Here is a 15,070-nt window from a genome sequence, read left to right as displayed (position 1 = left end):
TAGAAAAGAAAATGAACAGTAGTACTGGTTTTGTGGATCATTTGTATTTGCCACAGGCCAAAACATTTAAAGTTTTGTAAAGCACAGTGGTGGTGGGTGGCATTCAGTCTTGGCCTGGTACTCTGAGGAAGCAGCAGCACTTGCTGTTCCACTGCAGTGAATTTTTATAGATTGTTTGTAACAAGTACATCATGCTAATCTCAGCGAAGGGAGTTTTTAACAGTAAATGTGTAGTTACACACCCTGTGTCCCTCTCTCAGGTGTAACTCCATGTCAGGTGCATGCACATACACGGGTATGTTCTTAGTTTATGCTGGGATACAGTGCAGGTAATGAACAGAATTCCTAATGTTTCAAACTGGCAGTGCTTGATAAAACATGTGCAAGGCTGTTACTTCTGCTTCTTCAGGGGAATCTATATTTTTAAGATAAACTTGGCAAGGCAACCTGTGTGAAAGGCTGAATTTGGAAAAGTCTCCTTTCTGGCAAAAGAATTGTGGGTGGGATTTTATTCAGGCATATTGTCTCATTTGGTGGGTTGTAGGTATCTGAGTACTCACCATACATAAAAAAACTTCCAGGAAAGTGCCTTTTTTTTTTTTTTTTTTAAATGATAGAGGAATATGGATTCACTGTAGCACAGAAACTCTTACTATTGTTTATTGGAGCCATTATTCAGTGAATGCAACCTTAGCATGTTCCCTTTCCCTCACTGCATTTCCTGATGTGTCATTACTATTTTTAGTTATGAGTTACAAGATTAGAGATAAAACTGAGTAAAGCTCTGTTCCCTTTGATAAGTTGTTGCTCATAAAGATTGGGATCAGTCAGTGTATACAGAAATGCACAGTGGAAAAAAACAAAGAAGGAAAATACATAAAACTCTGAAAGGAATCCAGAAAAAAAAAATCAAAAATTGATGGCATGTGATGATGAAAAAGAAGAAATGAGCATGCTAGAATTTCTGTATGCACTGCCCTGGGTGGGTGCTTTTCCTGGTAAGCATCTCCTCCCATTAGTTGCTTAAATTTAGATCTTTCCAGTGCTTTATTTCGAAACCTTTAAATTTAGTGTTTCAATAATAAAAGTCCTGAATATATTTTTCATTTAAAATTCTTTCTCAAATCTATTCCAATTTCTGGATCTTTCAAAAAACCATGTTTGGGAATTTTGATAACTTTTCTTGGTTTTTTCCATCTCTCCATTGGAGAGGTTCTTGGAAATCTTATTTAATTACCACTATATATAACTGAAATTACTATAAAAGCTTGTTCAACACAGCTACTAAAGCCAAAGGGCTTGAAAGAGGGAAGGGCAGATATTCTTTGAAACACAGATAGAAAAGGCAGGAGTGGGTAGAAGGTTATCAGTTACCATTCTGCAACCTGCTTTTATAGAAATGATGTAATCATTAATTCATACTTGTTTCAAGTTACTCAGTTAGAAAATTAGTAGCAGACAAGAGGGAGTATTTCTTCTTCATAGCACAAAGTACCATGGAGAAAAAAAAAAAAAAGAGAAATAAAATATGATGTAACCTCAAAGTTTGTGGTGGTGACTTTCCAGAGATTTCTTTTCAGGCACACAGTTCAGTACAAAAGTACAACTTGAGTGCCACTGAGGGTCAGAGCTCCCAAGGAGGAGTGGAGGAAAGTGGAAGCTGCTCCTTGTTGCCATTTTTGCTTGTCTTATTTTGTTCTGTCCCTATAATGCCCTTTGTGACTTTGAAAAGAAGATAATTTGTTCAATTATATTTTGTCACTGTCACTTTAACTGACATTTTACAGCAGTAGAAACGGCTGAATGTATAGGTTCTCTTCGTGGAAAGGGAGAGAACTATTTCAATCAGCTGCATTTCTTGGCACTTACACAGTATGTTTCCTATTCTGTAAGCTATCTGCCTGGGGCTGCTCTGCAGGGCAAGAAGGGGGAAGCTTCCTTACTTGCAACTGCTATGAATTATTAAGCAATTGTTTATATGCCTTTCTTGAAGTTGATTATTCTTCATTAGCTTCTACTTCTCCCCAGAACAAAAATTACATAAAATGTAAATAACCTTTCACCAGTGATGGATCAGTATTAGAGTATAGGGACTCTATAATACATTTCTATATTTTTATATATGAGAATGATTTATTATATTGTTAAATTATTATATAAAGCATATTTATTTTGTTATTTATATATAGACACACGATAAACATGAAACATTAACATGATTCAGCCTATGCATCTCTCACCTTATTCCAACAAGCTGGTGCAATGCTCTCTCCTCTCACTTTTGCTTGTACTAGTGTGTTGAAAGGGGAGTGATCTGAAATGCAACTCCAGCTTTTGTTAAGGGAAGAAAACCTTGCAACACAGATTTTAAAGCCCTTTCCTTTTGTTAGTCACAGACATAAGTGGGGTGGTTTTTTTTCATTATTTTTTAATTGAGTCAGTGCTCCTTCATTACCTCCAGGAGCCGCAATGCAGAAGAGCATTCCTCATTAGAGCAAAAACCCTGCTGCTGCCTTGCATGAGGGATGTACCTATTCTAGGCATTTTGCTGTCCACAAGAACACCTCCTTAAGGCAAGAAGCAGGGTTTCTTTTCCTTTTTTTGCTGGAGGTTGGGAGGGTATACTGGGGAATCATAGTGCTGTAATTCCCATACTGTTGGGTTTTCTAATAAGCATCACTTCTGGCCAAGTAGGCAGGACATTGGAGCACACGAACCCAGCTCTAACTGCAGATGGTTATTTTTATGTTCCTGTAACCTCAGCTAGCTCAGATCCTGTGAACAGTGCCAGAGTGGCAGCCCCCTAGGAATGGGCTGACCAAGCTTTTGTGGCGTGTTCTGACCTCTGCAATCTGTTCCTGGCTCCCCAGCAAGTGGACGCTAAGTGAGCTCGGTTTGAGGACACACACAAGCTGATTACTCCCTCTGAAATACCAGCAAAACTGGGCATGTTCTGACATTTACAGAACATGCACGAGCTGGTGCCCTCAAGACCTTGCTGAGTTGCCCCTGTCACTGGGAGGAATGCCTGTGTCTGTGGCTGTACTTCAAGGAAATTGTTTCTCTTGAGGCATGATTGGAGCTAGTTCCCTTCTTCCAAGGGCAGCTCTGTGTGCAGGAACAAGGAGGGCTATCAGGTATTCTCAGAGAAGGAAGGACCATTGCAATTTACTGCTTCAAGGGAGCTCTGGCTGTACAGAGTGACATTGCTATGGCATAATTTATTCATAATAGTCTTGCCAGGTACATTTTGCAGTTCATATAATTTCTTTATGTGATTATTTTGCAATTGTACTTCATTGCATTTATACAACTTTTAGATGAAGGCTCAACCACACCCACAGGATTTTTTGGTAAGGAGTTGAAATTAGCTTCCCTTGTTCTTACTCTTAGATCCTCTGATAGCGTTACTGCTCTCAAAGTGATTTTACAGAAATTCTGAAATGAGTTGTTATTTTGGAACAAACATTCATCTCCAATTTGGTTCAAGCTAATAAAATATGATTATCATAGTGCTGTTGCAGTTTGATATACTCCAGAACCCTGCATAAAAACAAAGCTTTTCTAGCAGCTTCTGTACCAGATATTTTTTCTTGGTCTCAACCTGGAAGTGAGTTTAGTTTCTTAGTATTGTAAATACTAAGGAAAAGTTAAAGACAAGATTTAAGACTGGACTTATGTCAGTGCATATGAATTATTTAAAAGCTGTGGATTTTTATTTATGTTTGCAATCTATAATCCAGGTAGCTAATGCCTTCAAGTGTAAACATTAAAAGGATGTTCTCTTTTTAGTAGTAATCTATATGTCAGAAAATTTAGATATTCACATGTGCAATTAAACTTTCTGTTCCATATTTATCCTTTTTCTTCCTTTGTTTCACACTTTGGAGCAATGTATGTAAGGTGCTTTTCCAGAATGGGCAGTATGTTTATGTTATTGTATATGGGGGACAAAAGGGAGCAGGATAAAGGTTTCAAATGACACAGTTATTTGAAAATTGTGACAATGGGAATTATTTGTTTGTTTTCCCAAAATGGTTGATTTGTTCCTGTGGTTTAGAAATTACTTCCTCACAGGACGATACTATTACCTGCTTAATCATAAGATACTTTGCTACTAATATTCCTACAGCTCTAATATTCAAATCTTAGTAATAAGCTTATAAAAAGCTGAGTTCTGTTCTTCCTATGGGAATCTACTTCTGTCAGGACTTACATTGCTGAAGCCAGCCTAAGTTGTGCAATTACATTCTCAAGTGCTTGCAAATTGTTTGCCAAAATTTTTCAATTGTTGACATAATTTCAAGGAATTATGTTGCTGATATTTTACAGATCTTTTTCAACGTTCACATTCTCAGTATTGTAAATGCTTCTGAATGGCTGTGTCACATGTGCCTCTTATATATGTGTACATCTTGTTTTGTGGACCTCAGCAACAAAGTTGAGCTAATTTCTGAGCACTGTGTCTCAAGAACTGAAAATAGGAAATGCAACACTGGAGCACATTCATTATCCAGCTGCTTGGCTTTTCATCCAAAATGGTTACAGCCAGATGTTTCTGACAGAAGTGCAAAGACTTTCCTCTTCCCTAATAAAGAGCATTTTTGTTCAGTACTAAAGAAATAGAACTAAAACTTTTATGTAATTTATCCATGTTTGACTTTCTGAATGCTGTATTATTGTCCCCTATGTCACTGCCTGTAACAGTGAAGGCCACAGTTTAATTTGTGGGGGAAGATATTTTGGTTTATGGCTTGGGGTTTGTTAGTGTCAAGTGCCATCTTGTTCCACACCTTCAATGAATTTTTCTACATCTCTGAGTCCTTAATTACCCTGCTGAGTATTTTGAGATGGCTACATTAGTACTGCATGCAGTATCTCAAATAAGGCAGCAGCAGTGATTTGCCATGACATGTACTGTTGTATTCTCCCTATTATCCTGCACATGTGGTAGCATTATTGTTCTTTCCTGTTGCTGTATATTGAGATCAGTATCTTTCTGAGTTGTTCACAACATGTCAAGTTGACTTTCTTTACTGTTAATTTTAAACTTTGCAAACATTTCTTTCGTATGTTTAGTATTTTGCATTTCTGGACACTCAACTTCATTAGTCAGCCTGTCCCACTTGCTTAGTTACCTAATTTCTCCTGAAATTTTATACTTCCATTTTTGTTTATAATTTCAGATAAATGTGCATCTCATTGGTCTGAAATCCCACTTGTTATCCCATTAACTTTTTGAAAAATAGATATAATATTTTTTTATTTCTAGTTGTTTTGCACATAAATGGTTTTTAATGAAGGACTATGTATTCTTAGCAGATCAGCCTGTTTATTCTGAAGCTCTTTCAGCATTTTTGGATGCTCACCATCTGGGCAGGTTGACAACTTGCTAACATACTGCTGTCGCTATCCAGGCCTTCGAACAGGAAGTGAGAATGGGTCAGAAAGTCCTTTTTCAATTGAAATAATTCAGTAGGAAGGAAAAAGTAAGGCTGAGTTGAAAACAACTTTTGAGAATTCAGAAATTGATTTGATGAATGGGAGATTTGGAACAGTAACATAATTATTGCCATCATCCACTTTAGTTTATTTGGAGTATAAATAAATTCTATCTATGAATATAAATATGCATATTTAGGGGCAAATTGCTTTCTACTGTAACAAATTTGAAGACAGAAGTATTACACTACCATAACTAATTGGAGCGATTCAAAGTCTCAAAGCACAAGTACAACACCACTTCTGTATAGCACACTGGAGGTCTTTGTAGTTACAGTTCATTTCAGGAAAATTCCTGAATAGAAATAGGGTTAGGTTTGCCTCTGAGCACTTTGTTTGAATGAACTATAAACAGAGACATGCCTGTAACACCAGCCATTAGAATTCAGAGTCATCAGTAAGGAAGAAAAGTTGCCATTAGCAGTAAGTCAGGCAGTGTACCACAGATCGGTCTGGAGGAATTGAACTCCCCAAGACCTCGACATTTATCGGCGAGTTCCCAGCCACAAAAACACATTCCGCCATTCTAATCAATAGGAGTCTAAATCACAGCTTTACTGCCACACTTAGGTCTCCAGATCAGCAAGAATGAGAAGGGAAGGCTTGCAGGCATATGAAAGGTAGTGGGAACTCTTGGCAATATATATAACAAATCAGAGAGAAAACCTGCTAGGCAGCGGGGGAGGCATTAACAGATGAGTGAATTGAGTGCTTGGGTTTGCATTTTCCATCTGCTGAACCTGGCTTAACTCCTGTCTGGCCCTGGCAGGGCCCTACCTTTCGGTGGGCAGTAGAGTGCTCACCACTCCCTTTGTGCCATCACAGCTGATAGTGATGGAGCAGAGAGGTATCAGAATGGAAAAAATCCATGGATTAGGATCGTGGATGTAGTGCATTAAGTTTGTAAGCCTATTACTGTATTTTGCAAGAGCTGGGTGATTATCTGGATTTTCAGGGGTCCCCTCTGAGGAGAAACACATTATATGTTTCATGGAAAGGAAAACACTTCCTTGAAAGGGAAAACTTCCACTCTCTTGAGACTTGCTGTGGGTTTATATTCTATTCCTAGTTGCAACATTTTGGGCATACTGACTTCTCTTGCTTTCTGTTGGTGCTATTGTCAGTCTGAGGACTTTTTGTTACTTCTATAGTTTAAATATTCTTTATTTTCCATTGAATGCTAACACAATATATTTTAATGCTTATATACATAAATACAGCTGTTAGTGAGATTCCCACTGGAACATATGAAAGCATATCACACGTTATTAACTATGCTAATAATTGTTTCCCATCCTCAAGCATACTTCAAGTGGCTGTTACAACCCCTTCAAACAAAGTTTAAAAATTAAAATAATTAGGAGAAGTTATAAATAAAATTAAATGCAAACCAATAACACATTTCTGTTTGTTTCATTACCTTACATAACAAGATAGTTCCTTACTGAATTTCCTTCTTAGTAGGAAGAGTGCATTTTGGAATATTTTTTCAATGGAAAATGAGTAGAAAAAAACCCCTGCAAGTCCAAGGCATTGCAATAGACAAAATTTTAAAAAAGTTACACGTGGTATAGTATCAGGTATTCTGAATGTATTTTATATATCTCTTCCCAATATTCCCACATTCTTTTATATTTGTGCTGTATTAAAAATATCATGAAGTAGTGGTAGGAATACTATATTATTCCATTGATGTTCTTTTTTTCTGTCTTAGACATTACCATGACTAAGCAGCATCAAGGATCAGCAGTACCCATTAATAACCTTCAATATTGTCTACCATAATACATTTAGTACCTTACATACTCTGTCAGTCATAAATAAAACAATTAGGGAGTTTAGAAAATCCATTACAACTACAGAAGACAACCAGTCAGCCACAAATAACATAGATTTTGCTGAAAGAAATGGGTTTTTTTTAACAGCATATTAAAAAAGTATTCATGTATATATGATAAAAGGTTCTATTCCAGTTTTTTTTCTGACTCTTCCACTGATATCAGGAGTACTGAGCAAGAGCTAGGATGGAATATGGTCTTATGCTTAGATGAGCTGTTAAAATGCCCAGTCTCTGAAATCAGGAAGAAACAGCACAGGGAACCACCTAATGAGCCCTTACGCTCTTCTACGTTAAGGATTATGAGTTCTGTTCTAAAAATACCCCAGTTCCTTATGTGGCACAAAGAAATGCTATCCTCGCACAATAAGTACCTGGCTGTTGTCCCTGTGAGTCTCCACCTGACATAAACCAACTAGAGAAAGGGATTTTCAAAAGAGAGCAGGTTTCGATTCAGCATTTTATAGTAATTAGCTGACCTTCCAAAAATGACATAGGCATTAAGAGCTTTCCAAATTACTAGTGCTTGACTACAGAAAAACATTTTCTGAAGGAACAGCCAAACTGATACTGCAGTTGGGTTCTCCAACATCCCTTGCTACCCTCCACTGTACCATGGCTAATTTTATATGTATTGTGAATGTAAAATTCTAGTGACTCACACCCTTGCAGGCATTTAAATTCCTCCTTTAAACCCAGAAGTAACAGGGAATTCCTGTAAGTCTGTAACGTTATTTCAGAATGAGGTAACTCAGGAGAACAATCATAGCACTACCATAGCATAGGCCTTAGCCAGCATAGCTGGCTGGCTCTGAAACACATTTCCATGAAACATAACTTTTTAAAGGTACACTGTGTGAGACAATATGTTGTTTGTAAACAAATGCTGGTAGCAGATTAGCAAGTTTCTCCAACTCTACTTAAATTCAGCCAAATGTTTATAATATGTTCATAATGAGAAGGATGCATAGCCATTATCTTTATAATTTGATAGAGAGTGCATGTAGGCAAGTATAATGGGGAAAATCAGATCAAAACCAGTGCACATAATTCAATAGGACCTTAAGTAAAAGACTGAAACAGAGGACAAGAAGAAATAGAAAACACTCAATGGTTTGCTGGCAGATTGGAGATGGGTTCATGACTTCGTATTTAATTCCCTTCCCCTGGCAAAGGGCAAAGAAGAAGAAATGGACAAACAGAGTTGGCAATCATAGATGTTCAGCCAACATTGAGAAATAATAAAAAACATTATTTGGTTTGAAATCATGCTCATGTAACAGCAAAAACTATATAAAGGAAATATGGTATGACATATAGAGGAAACTACCAAATGAGATTATTTATTAAGATGATTTTTGGAAATGTATTTATTAAAAAAAAGTTGGGATGTTTCAGCTATGAAACACAGTTTAAAATCTTTCTACTCACATTGTAAATACTTATGGAATAGGAAGTTATTAAGCCAAATTCTTAGCAGAGCATATGCAGCTATGAATAAAAAGGCATCAGAAAAATTAACTTATTAGAATAGTATTGTTCAGGTGATTTTTTCTTTTCAAACAACATTAAATATAAAAAACCCCTCCATTCTTTATTATAGAAGCATACTGTTTAGGACTGGCTTCCTAAATATGTATTAATCAACTCACGATTAGCTGACATGCACAGTACAATTAGTTTTATTCACCAATCAACATCTGTGAATGGTAGAAATGTCTAGAAATGAACAGAGTATTCATGTCTATATTTTAAAGATGGCACAGAAGCACAGTGCTTGATAACTTAAGTGAATGCAAAAGTGTCTAAAATAAACTTGAGCTTTCTTCCTGAGCTGCACCAAATCATCTTCAGCATCAGTGTAGGTTTCTCTCATGTGGTGCACTAGATGTATGTAAGCAAAAGACTATTTTAACTTTGGGCTTGTAATAGATTTTGATGCCACATTCAGATTTGGCACAATTTAACAGATATAGTTAGCTTTCCTGGAGTTGCATACACTATACAAACTGACTTTATCCTGTCACATTCAAAGTTCCCTGAATTTCAGAAGTACCTGGTACTAAGATTCATTGCAGGGTAGTGAAAAAAATTACTTCCCATTCACTAGCTTCATTCAGAATAAGGAATAAATTGATTGAAGACTAAATAATTGCAATTACAGTGGAAAGACTTGACAAGGATACAGAATTCACGCAAGTGATGTGTGACAGTTCAACCATAGAAATAATGCAAGTTGAAAAATAAGCTTTGCTTCTATCTTTCAGCACAGTAACAGCCCCAGTGCTGTACAAGAGATTTGTGCTGCTTCAGCATCAGGTGAAGAAAGGCAGACCTTTACCTTGTCTTTTATTCTGTCAAGTTCTTTGTAAATTTTTAGCAAAATCACATCCAACTATACACAGTACAAAGGTCTGTCCTACAATTAGATGTCTATAACTGAACCCTTCATCCTACAAGCACATTTAGATGACTGTATTCTTTTTCTGGTTAGAGTTCTGTTTAAATCAGTGAAGCTTTACATAAGTGCAAGGACTGCCCAGGTGATAATTTATAGGCTTGTGTTTCAATGCAGTATTTTTATCAAGAGCTTCTTGTTGTTAGTAAAACCCACCTGATCTTCAATATTGTACATCTTCTATGCAGTACAACACTGCATTGGGCAATATGCCTTCTTGGCTTTATTTTATATGTGTATAACATGTACACAAACAAAAAGTATCACCTGCAAATAATATTTGGAATGTGAAAGACACAAAATGTAAACATTTTATTTGGCAGTTGTTTCAAACAGGTGAATAAATAAACGAAAAGTACATCTTAATATTCTTTATAGCAACAGATGCAGTTGCACATGTATTTACATACTGTGGATGCAAAGAACAGTTAATTTAATTTCTTTTTGTTAAAAAATGCAACTTCCAACACCACTAGACTTGACAATTAAAGATGAAGATACTAGTAATACTTTGTTCTAGCAATCTCAACTTTTAAAGGCATTCATTTGGAAGTAAGATAAGAGAGTCATCATGCATTTAGTTCATTTTGTCCACTTACAGTAGAAAGTCTGATGTAATCTCAGAATTATGAGTGTCATGCGCTTAAGTCAACTATTTCATGTTTATAAATCAATGTAGTTCCCTTAAAACTTGAAGCAAAGAGAAAATCTTTATTTTTATCGATGGAGACATGTATGAAAGATCTTGGTGCCTGTACGTTTAATTCTTGAAACTTCACAAATTCTGCCTTTTCCGCATCCCAATAATAGACTTGAGTGAAAGAATAATCACTTCCAAGAATGGCATATTGATAATTATTTATCTGAAGTGGTTGGAATACCATTGACCCTCGGGATGGCATCCTTTGTAAATCCAGAAATGCTGAACCACCCCATTTCATTACTTTAGAGTCCCCAATAAATCTTGTTAAGCAAATGTATACATCCTCTTTCACTTTGAAATGCTTCACTGCATACGCATCTTCCATATCTTGAATATCAAACCGCTTAACAAATTCATTTGTTCCTTTGTTCCATTGATATATTACAGGTCTTTGCGAACTACTTGACAGAATTAAATGTGGTTTGCCAGATATTTCAAGAAACTCCACATCAGTATCTCTGTACCAGGCGTGCAGAGACTGATGGGAATAAAATCCATTCCCATTCCACTTGTAAACCGTGGTGAAACCAGCCTTTGAACTGTCTGCAACAACAAAATACCAGTCTTCGGCAATCCTGAACGTTTCAATGTCATTGGGTTTTCGGATTTTAAGGATTTCAATATCTTGAATTTTTATAAACTTATTAGCAAAAATATCTCTTTTATATATGTGGGAGCCTCCAAACAGCTGTGCGACAATGACATACAGCTGACTCTCAATAACTATAGGTTTACACACAACCGTTGAAGTACCTATAAAAAGAAAAGTAAAAGACAGGGTTAGTACCACTTTTTGGATAATTTGTTGTAATGTTATTTGTCAAGCAGTGTTCCTACCTGTAATGTTGTCGTAATTCCTGAACATCACTTCCACATGGTCCCATTCAAGAAAGATGCATTTTCCAGTAAAAGGCTGAGCAATAACCACGTGTTCATCATTCATATATGAGAAAGTATCTACTGACAGAGATTGGTATGGCAGGGACTGATAAACCTCAAATTCTGCAAAAGTGCATGTAACAGATGATAATTACAGAGACATTTTACATACTGTACAGGAAAAAAAATCTGCTTATCAGATACCAATTTATTACAAATTACAGTATTTCATCACTAGTCCAAAATTTCTGTTGATAAAGGAGCACTGCAATTTGGTTTTCAATCTTTCTCAATAAAAAGAGGTACTGTTTTATGTCCCAGTTTTACAACTCATTATGTAACATATTCAATTTTGAGTAGATACTGAAATATAGGACCTTGCTCCCAAATGATTCCCATGTCACTCTTAGACCAGCAGAGTTCATATTGATTTTAGTAGAAATTCCATCCAGAATTTTTCCAGCATTCCTGCAAAAATGGGCTCAAGAATGAAGAACTGTAGCTTTGAATTTAACAAGATGAAATAATTTGAGGCACATTACCTGTAATAACGCAATCAAAATCTTTTGTAGAGAGACTATTGATTTTGCGCTCCTTATATTCTGGTGGACTTTCACAGTAAATATCTTCAACAGTTGCATTGGTGCTGCCCAGCCACTCCACTAACCACTTCAGTTTGCAGTCACAATTAAATGCATTGCCTCTAAGATCACTACAACAAATAATCATGCATTGAAAATAAGTAGTCAGCAAATGTATTTCTCCTTGAGAACAACAAAATAGGCTTTTGTTATATATGTGCCCTTTTTCTTATTCGCATTTGAGGCCTTCCTGCCTTGATTTGTCCTGACCCACAGTTAAATCTACACACAGATTTCATTATATTAAGGTAATCAAGGAGAACTTGATTGGTAATAAGTCAGAAATTTTTATCAATTTCCCCAAGTTTACAGGTATGCAAAAGCCTCCCAAACTAATGGCCCCTGTTTCCTTTGGATTAGCTTTTCTCAGTAAGATCATTCTAGATAACAAAATAGGAAGAATGTAACCTGATGGTTACAGTCAGTATTCACTATCTTCTTCAGATACACTCATTTAGGGCTTCAGGAGACACAAGCAAAGGAGTTCTGTTCAAGTCTTTTACAGCTGTCTTCAGTCAGATTTCCCATCGTATGCACAGGAACAGGCAAGTGCCAGGACCAGACTGTGCAACCACCTGGTCACGACCAGTCGTGCCAAGTAACGCTCCAGATACACTGGCCATGGCCATATCTTACAACTGCAGCTTGCTCTAGGGATTCAGCCTACCTTGTTAATACTGGGAGCAGGCAAAGCATGTTCTGAGCTTATTATACCAGATCAGATGGAACAGGATTTGGTATATATTAAAAAAGATATATTTCATTAAAGCAATTATAAGATTTATCTGTAAATCTCTATTTTGTATTTTTACTGGTATTATATGTGTATACATTTATATAAATGCACTTAAGCTGATGTTTTGATCTGGCTGCAATTAGATTTAATATGGGATACTTGCTTAGACACATGCTTTATTGATAAAAGATAGCTTTCCCAGGAGTTGCTTGCACATTAAAATGTTACTCCTTTAACTATCTTCCACCTTCCCTGCATGCCTTGCTCTCTCATGCATCCCTAAGGATCCTCCCTTCTTATTCACGAATCTTAATGAACATGAACATGCAGCTTTATTACACAACTACTAACAATACTACTTATCTTCATAACTGGTGGAATATTTAAAACTATCACAAATTCTCAACAACAGAAGACAAAAAACCAAGCCTACCCATACTGTGTAGTCTCTACCCAGTAATAAGATTCATTACTGGCTACTGGTTGGAATGGCTACTCAGAATGTCCTCTAAAATAATTTCTTTATACTTCTAGTATAATTAAAAGATTAATTAATTGCTTTCTTACACATTTGTTAAAGAATCCAAGCCTTTAAATATGTCTTTTGGAAGTGACTGGAGATTATTATTTGCGAGACTCCTGTAAAAGAAAACACTTCAGTATTAGTGCCAATTGTTCACGAAACTACACATTTTTGCAAGTTGTGATATACTGTGTGGGGTTTTTAACTTAGACAAAGAACACTGGTATTCTCCAGCACTTAATTCTAAAAGATTGCTTTTAAGAATAGCTCATTTACTTTGTGACTTTTCCTTCCACTAAAATTCCATGCCTCCTGCTTTCTCATTCTTCAGCAGCCTTGCAGCATTTACAATACTTCACTTAGCAGAGCAAAAAATGCTATCACCTTCGGTGTTTTGCCAACACCATTAAATATTTGAAAACAACTAGTCATGATGTTTTCCCTATCAGATCCCAATCCCAGTGGTGCTCATATCAACTGCAATTTCCCCACTTTCTTGTACCTCTTCTGGAAGGAAAATCTTACTAATATGGGCTTACTAATAAATTGCTGATCGGTGTGAATTGCTTTCCTGGCATGTGCATGTGTGTTTGTAAATCTGTATTAGACCAGCAAAAAAATGTTACTAATTCCCAGTTTTCAGTGTTGGGAAATTCAGTGAGTACTCCAGCTAGTAAAAGTGACAAGGAAATGTGATCAGGCTTTGAACAAACAGTATATTACATTTCAGTCAGAATGTCTCTGTGAGTCTGCCAAAGGTCTCAGATGTCATGGAGGACATGACAGAAAAAGAATAATGTTGTAGGGCATAGTCTATGCCCCTTCCAATTAACAGAATTATTTATTACTTATGAGAAGAAACAAAAATGGAAATAAATCATTCTAGATTAAGATCCTAGTTAGAATCTGTAGCTAGTAAGACTTAGAACCTTTTCTGTTTTAACTTGTAAACATAAATGTTATTTATTAACTACAATTTCTCTAGCCAAGCATAGACACTTAGGCACATACTTAAATACAAGAACAAGCCCAGATGTACTAGGTCTGCTGCCTCATTTAAAAATAAGTGTTTGTCTCATCAGTAATAGTAAATTATGGCATGCTTCCATTAGTCCATTCTGACTTCATCACTTTCAAAGTACATCTGATTGTAACACTGTATGTGAATGTATCATGCGCTTCACTTATGTGCAGTTTTATGCTCCAGAGCAACTCTTTAAGTCAGGTAACTCACATGGTGAAAGCTGTACGGACTTGCAAGCTGAGACAAGTTTAATGGCCTACGTTGTTTTCATATGTTATTACATAGCCAAATAAAAGGGAGGATGTACTTGAAGTAGGAGTGGTTCACTGCTGCTATGGGTACATGAATGACAGAAAAATGTAAGCAAGGTTTATGCATTTGCCAATTTTTGAATGAAAATTATGCATTTTATATATCAGAAAACAGTCTTACCTAGATGGTGCTCTATGTGGTATTTGGATTATAATCAGAGAGTAAAGGTTGACTCAAACATGCAGTTAAAACAATGGTGACAGTTCTGAGAGAAATGCAATCTAAATTATGTACTGTGCATAAGAATTACCATCCAATGCTAACTATAAGATTTTGATGTTAAATTAGTTTAAAAAATGCAATCTTTTAAAATTTTTTCTGTTCTTCTATGTACTCCAACCAGAAAGTAAATCCTGTTGCAAAATAATAAATTCTAGATGGCTATCTTTTACAATAAAGACACACTGTAATTATTGAAGTTAATTGAATTATAAAAGTAAAAATGTTTGGATAGC

General features: G+C 36.1%; 1 protein-coding gene across 3 annotated transcripts in view; it reads right to left on the bottom strand.

The window, feature by feature from the left end:
• Positions 1 to 10,076: 10,076 nt before the first annotated feature.
• Positions 10,077 to 15,070, bottom strand: part of LGI1 (leucine rich glioma inactivated 1) — a 28,614-nt gene continuing 23,620 nt past the window's right edge. For all 3 annotated transcript variants that reach the window (XM_033066020.2, XM_033066021.2, XM_033066022.2), the window contains 4 exons: positions 13,324 to 13,395; positions 11,922 to 12,091; positions 11,338 to 11,502; positions 10,077 to 11,253 (listed from right to left, as the gene is read on the bottom strand). In XM_033066020.2, coding sequence (XP_032921911.1) covers positions 10,433 to 11,253; positions 11,338 to 11,502; positions 11,922 to 12,091; positions 13,324 to 13,395 — 1,228 coding nt within the window. In that variant the 3' untranslated portion in view covers positions 10,077 to 10,432. The remainder of the gene's footprint in view (positions 11,254 to 11,337; positions 11,503 to 11,921; positions 12,092 to 13,323; positions 13,396 to 15,070) is intronic.

The sequence above is a fragment of the Catharus ustulatus genome, chromosome 8 (genome assembly GCF_009819885.2).
Source record: "Catharus ustulatus isolate bCatUst1 chromosome 8, bCatUst1.pri.v2, whole genome shotgun sequence".
Lineage (NCBI taxonomy): Eukaryota > Metazoa > Chordata > Aves > Passeriformes > Turdidae > Catharus > Catharus ustulatus.
The sequence above is the reverse complement of the archived record's forward strand: the minus strand, read 5'-3'. Positions and strand labels throughout refer to the sequence as shown.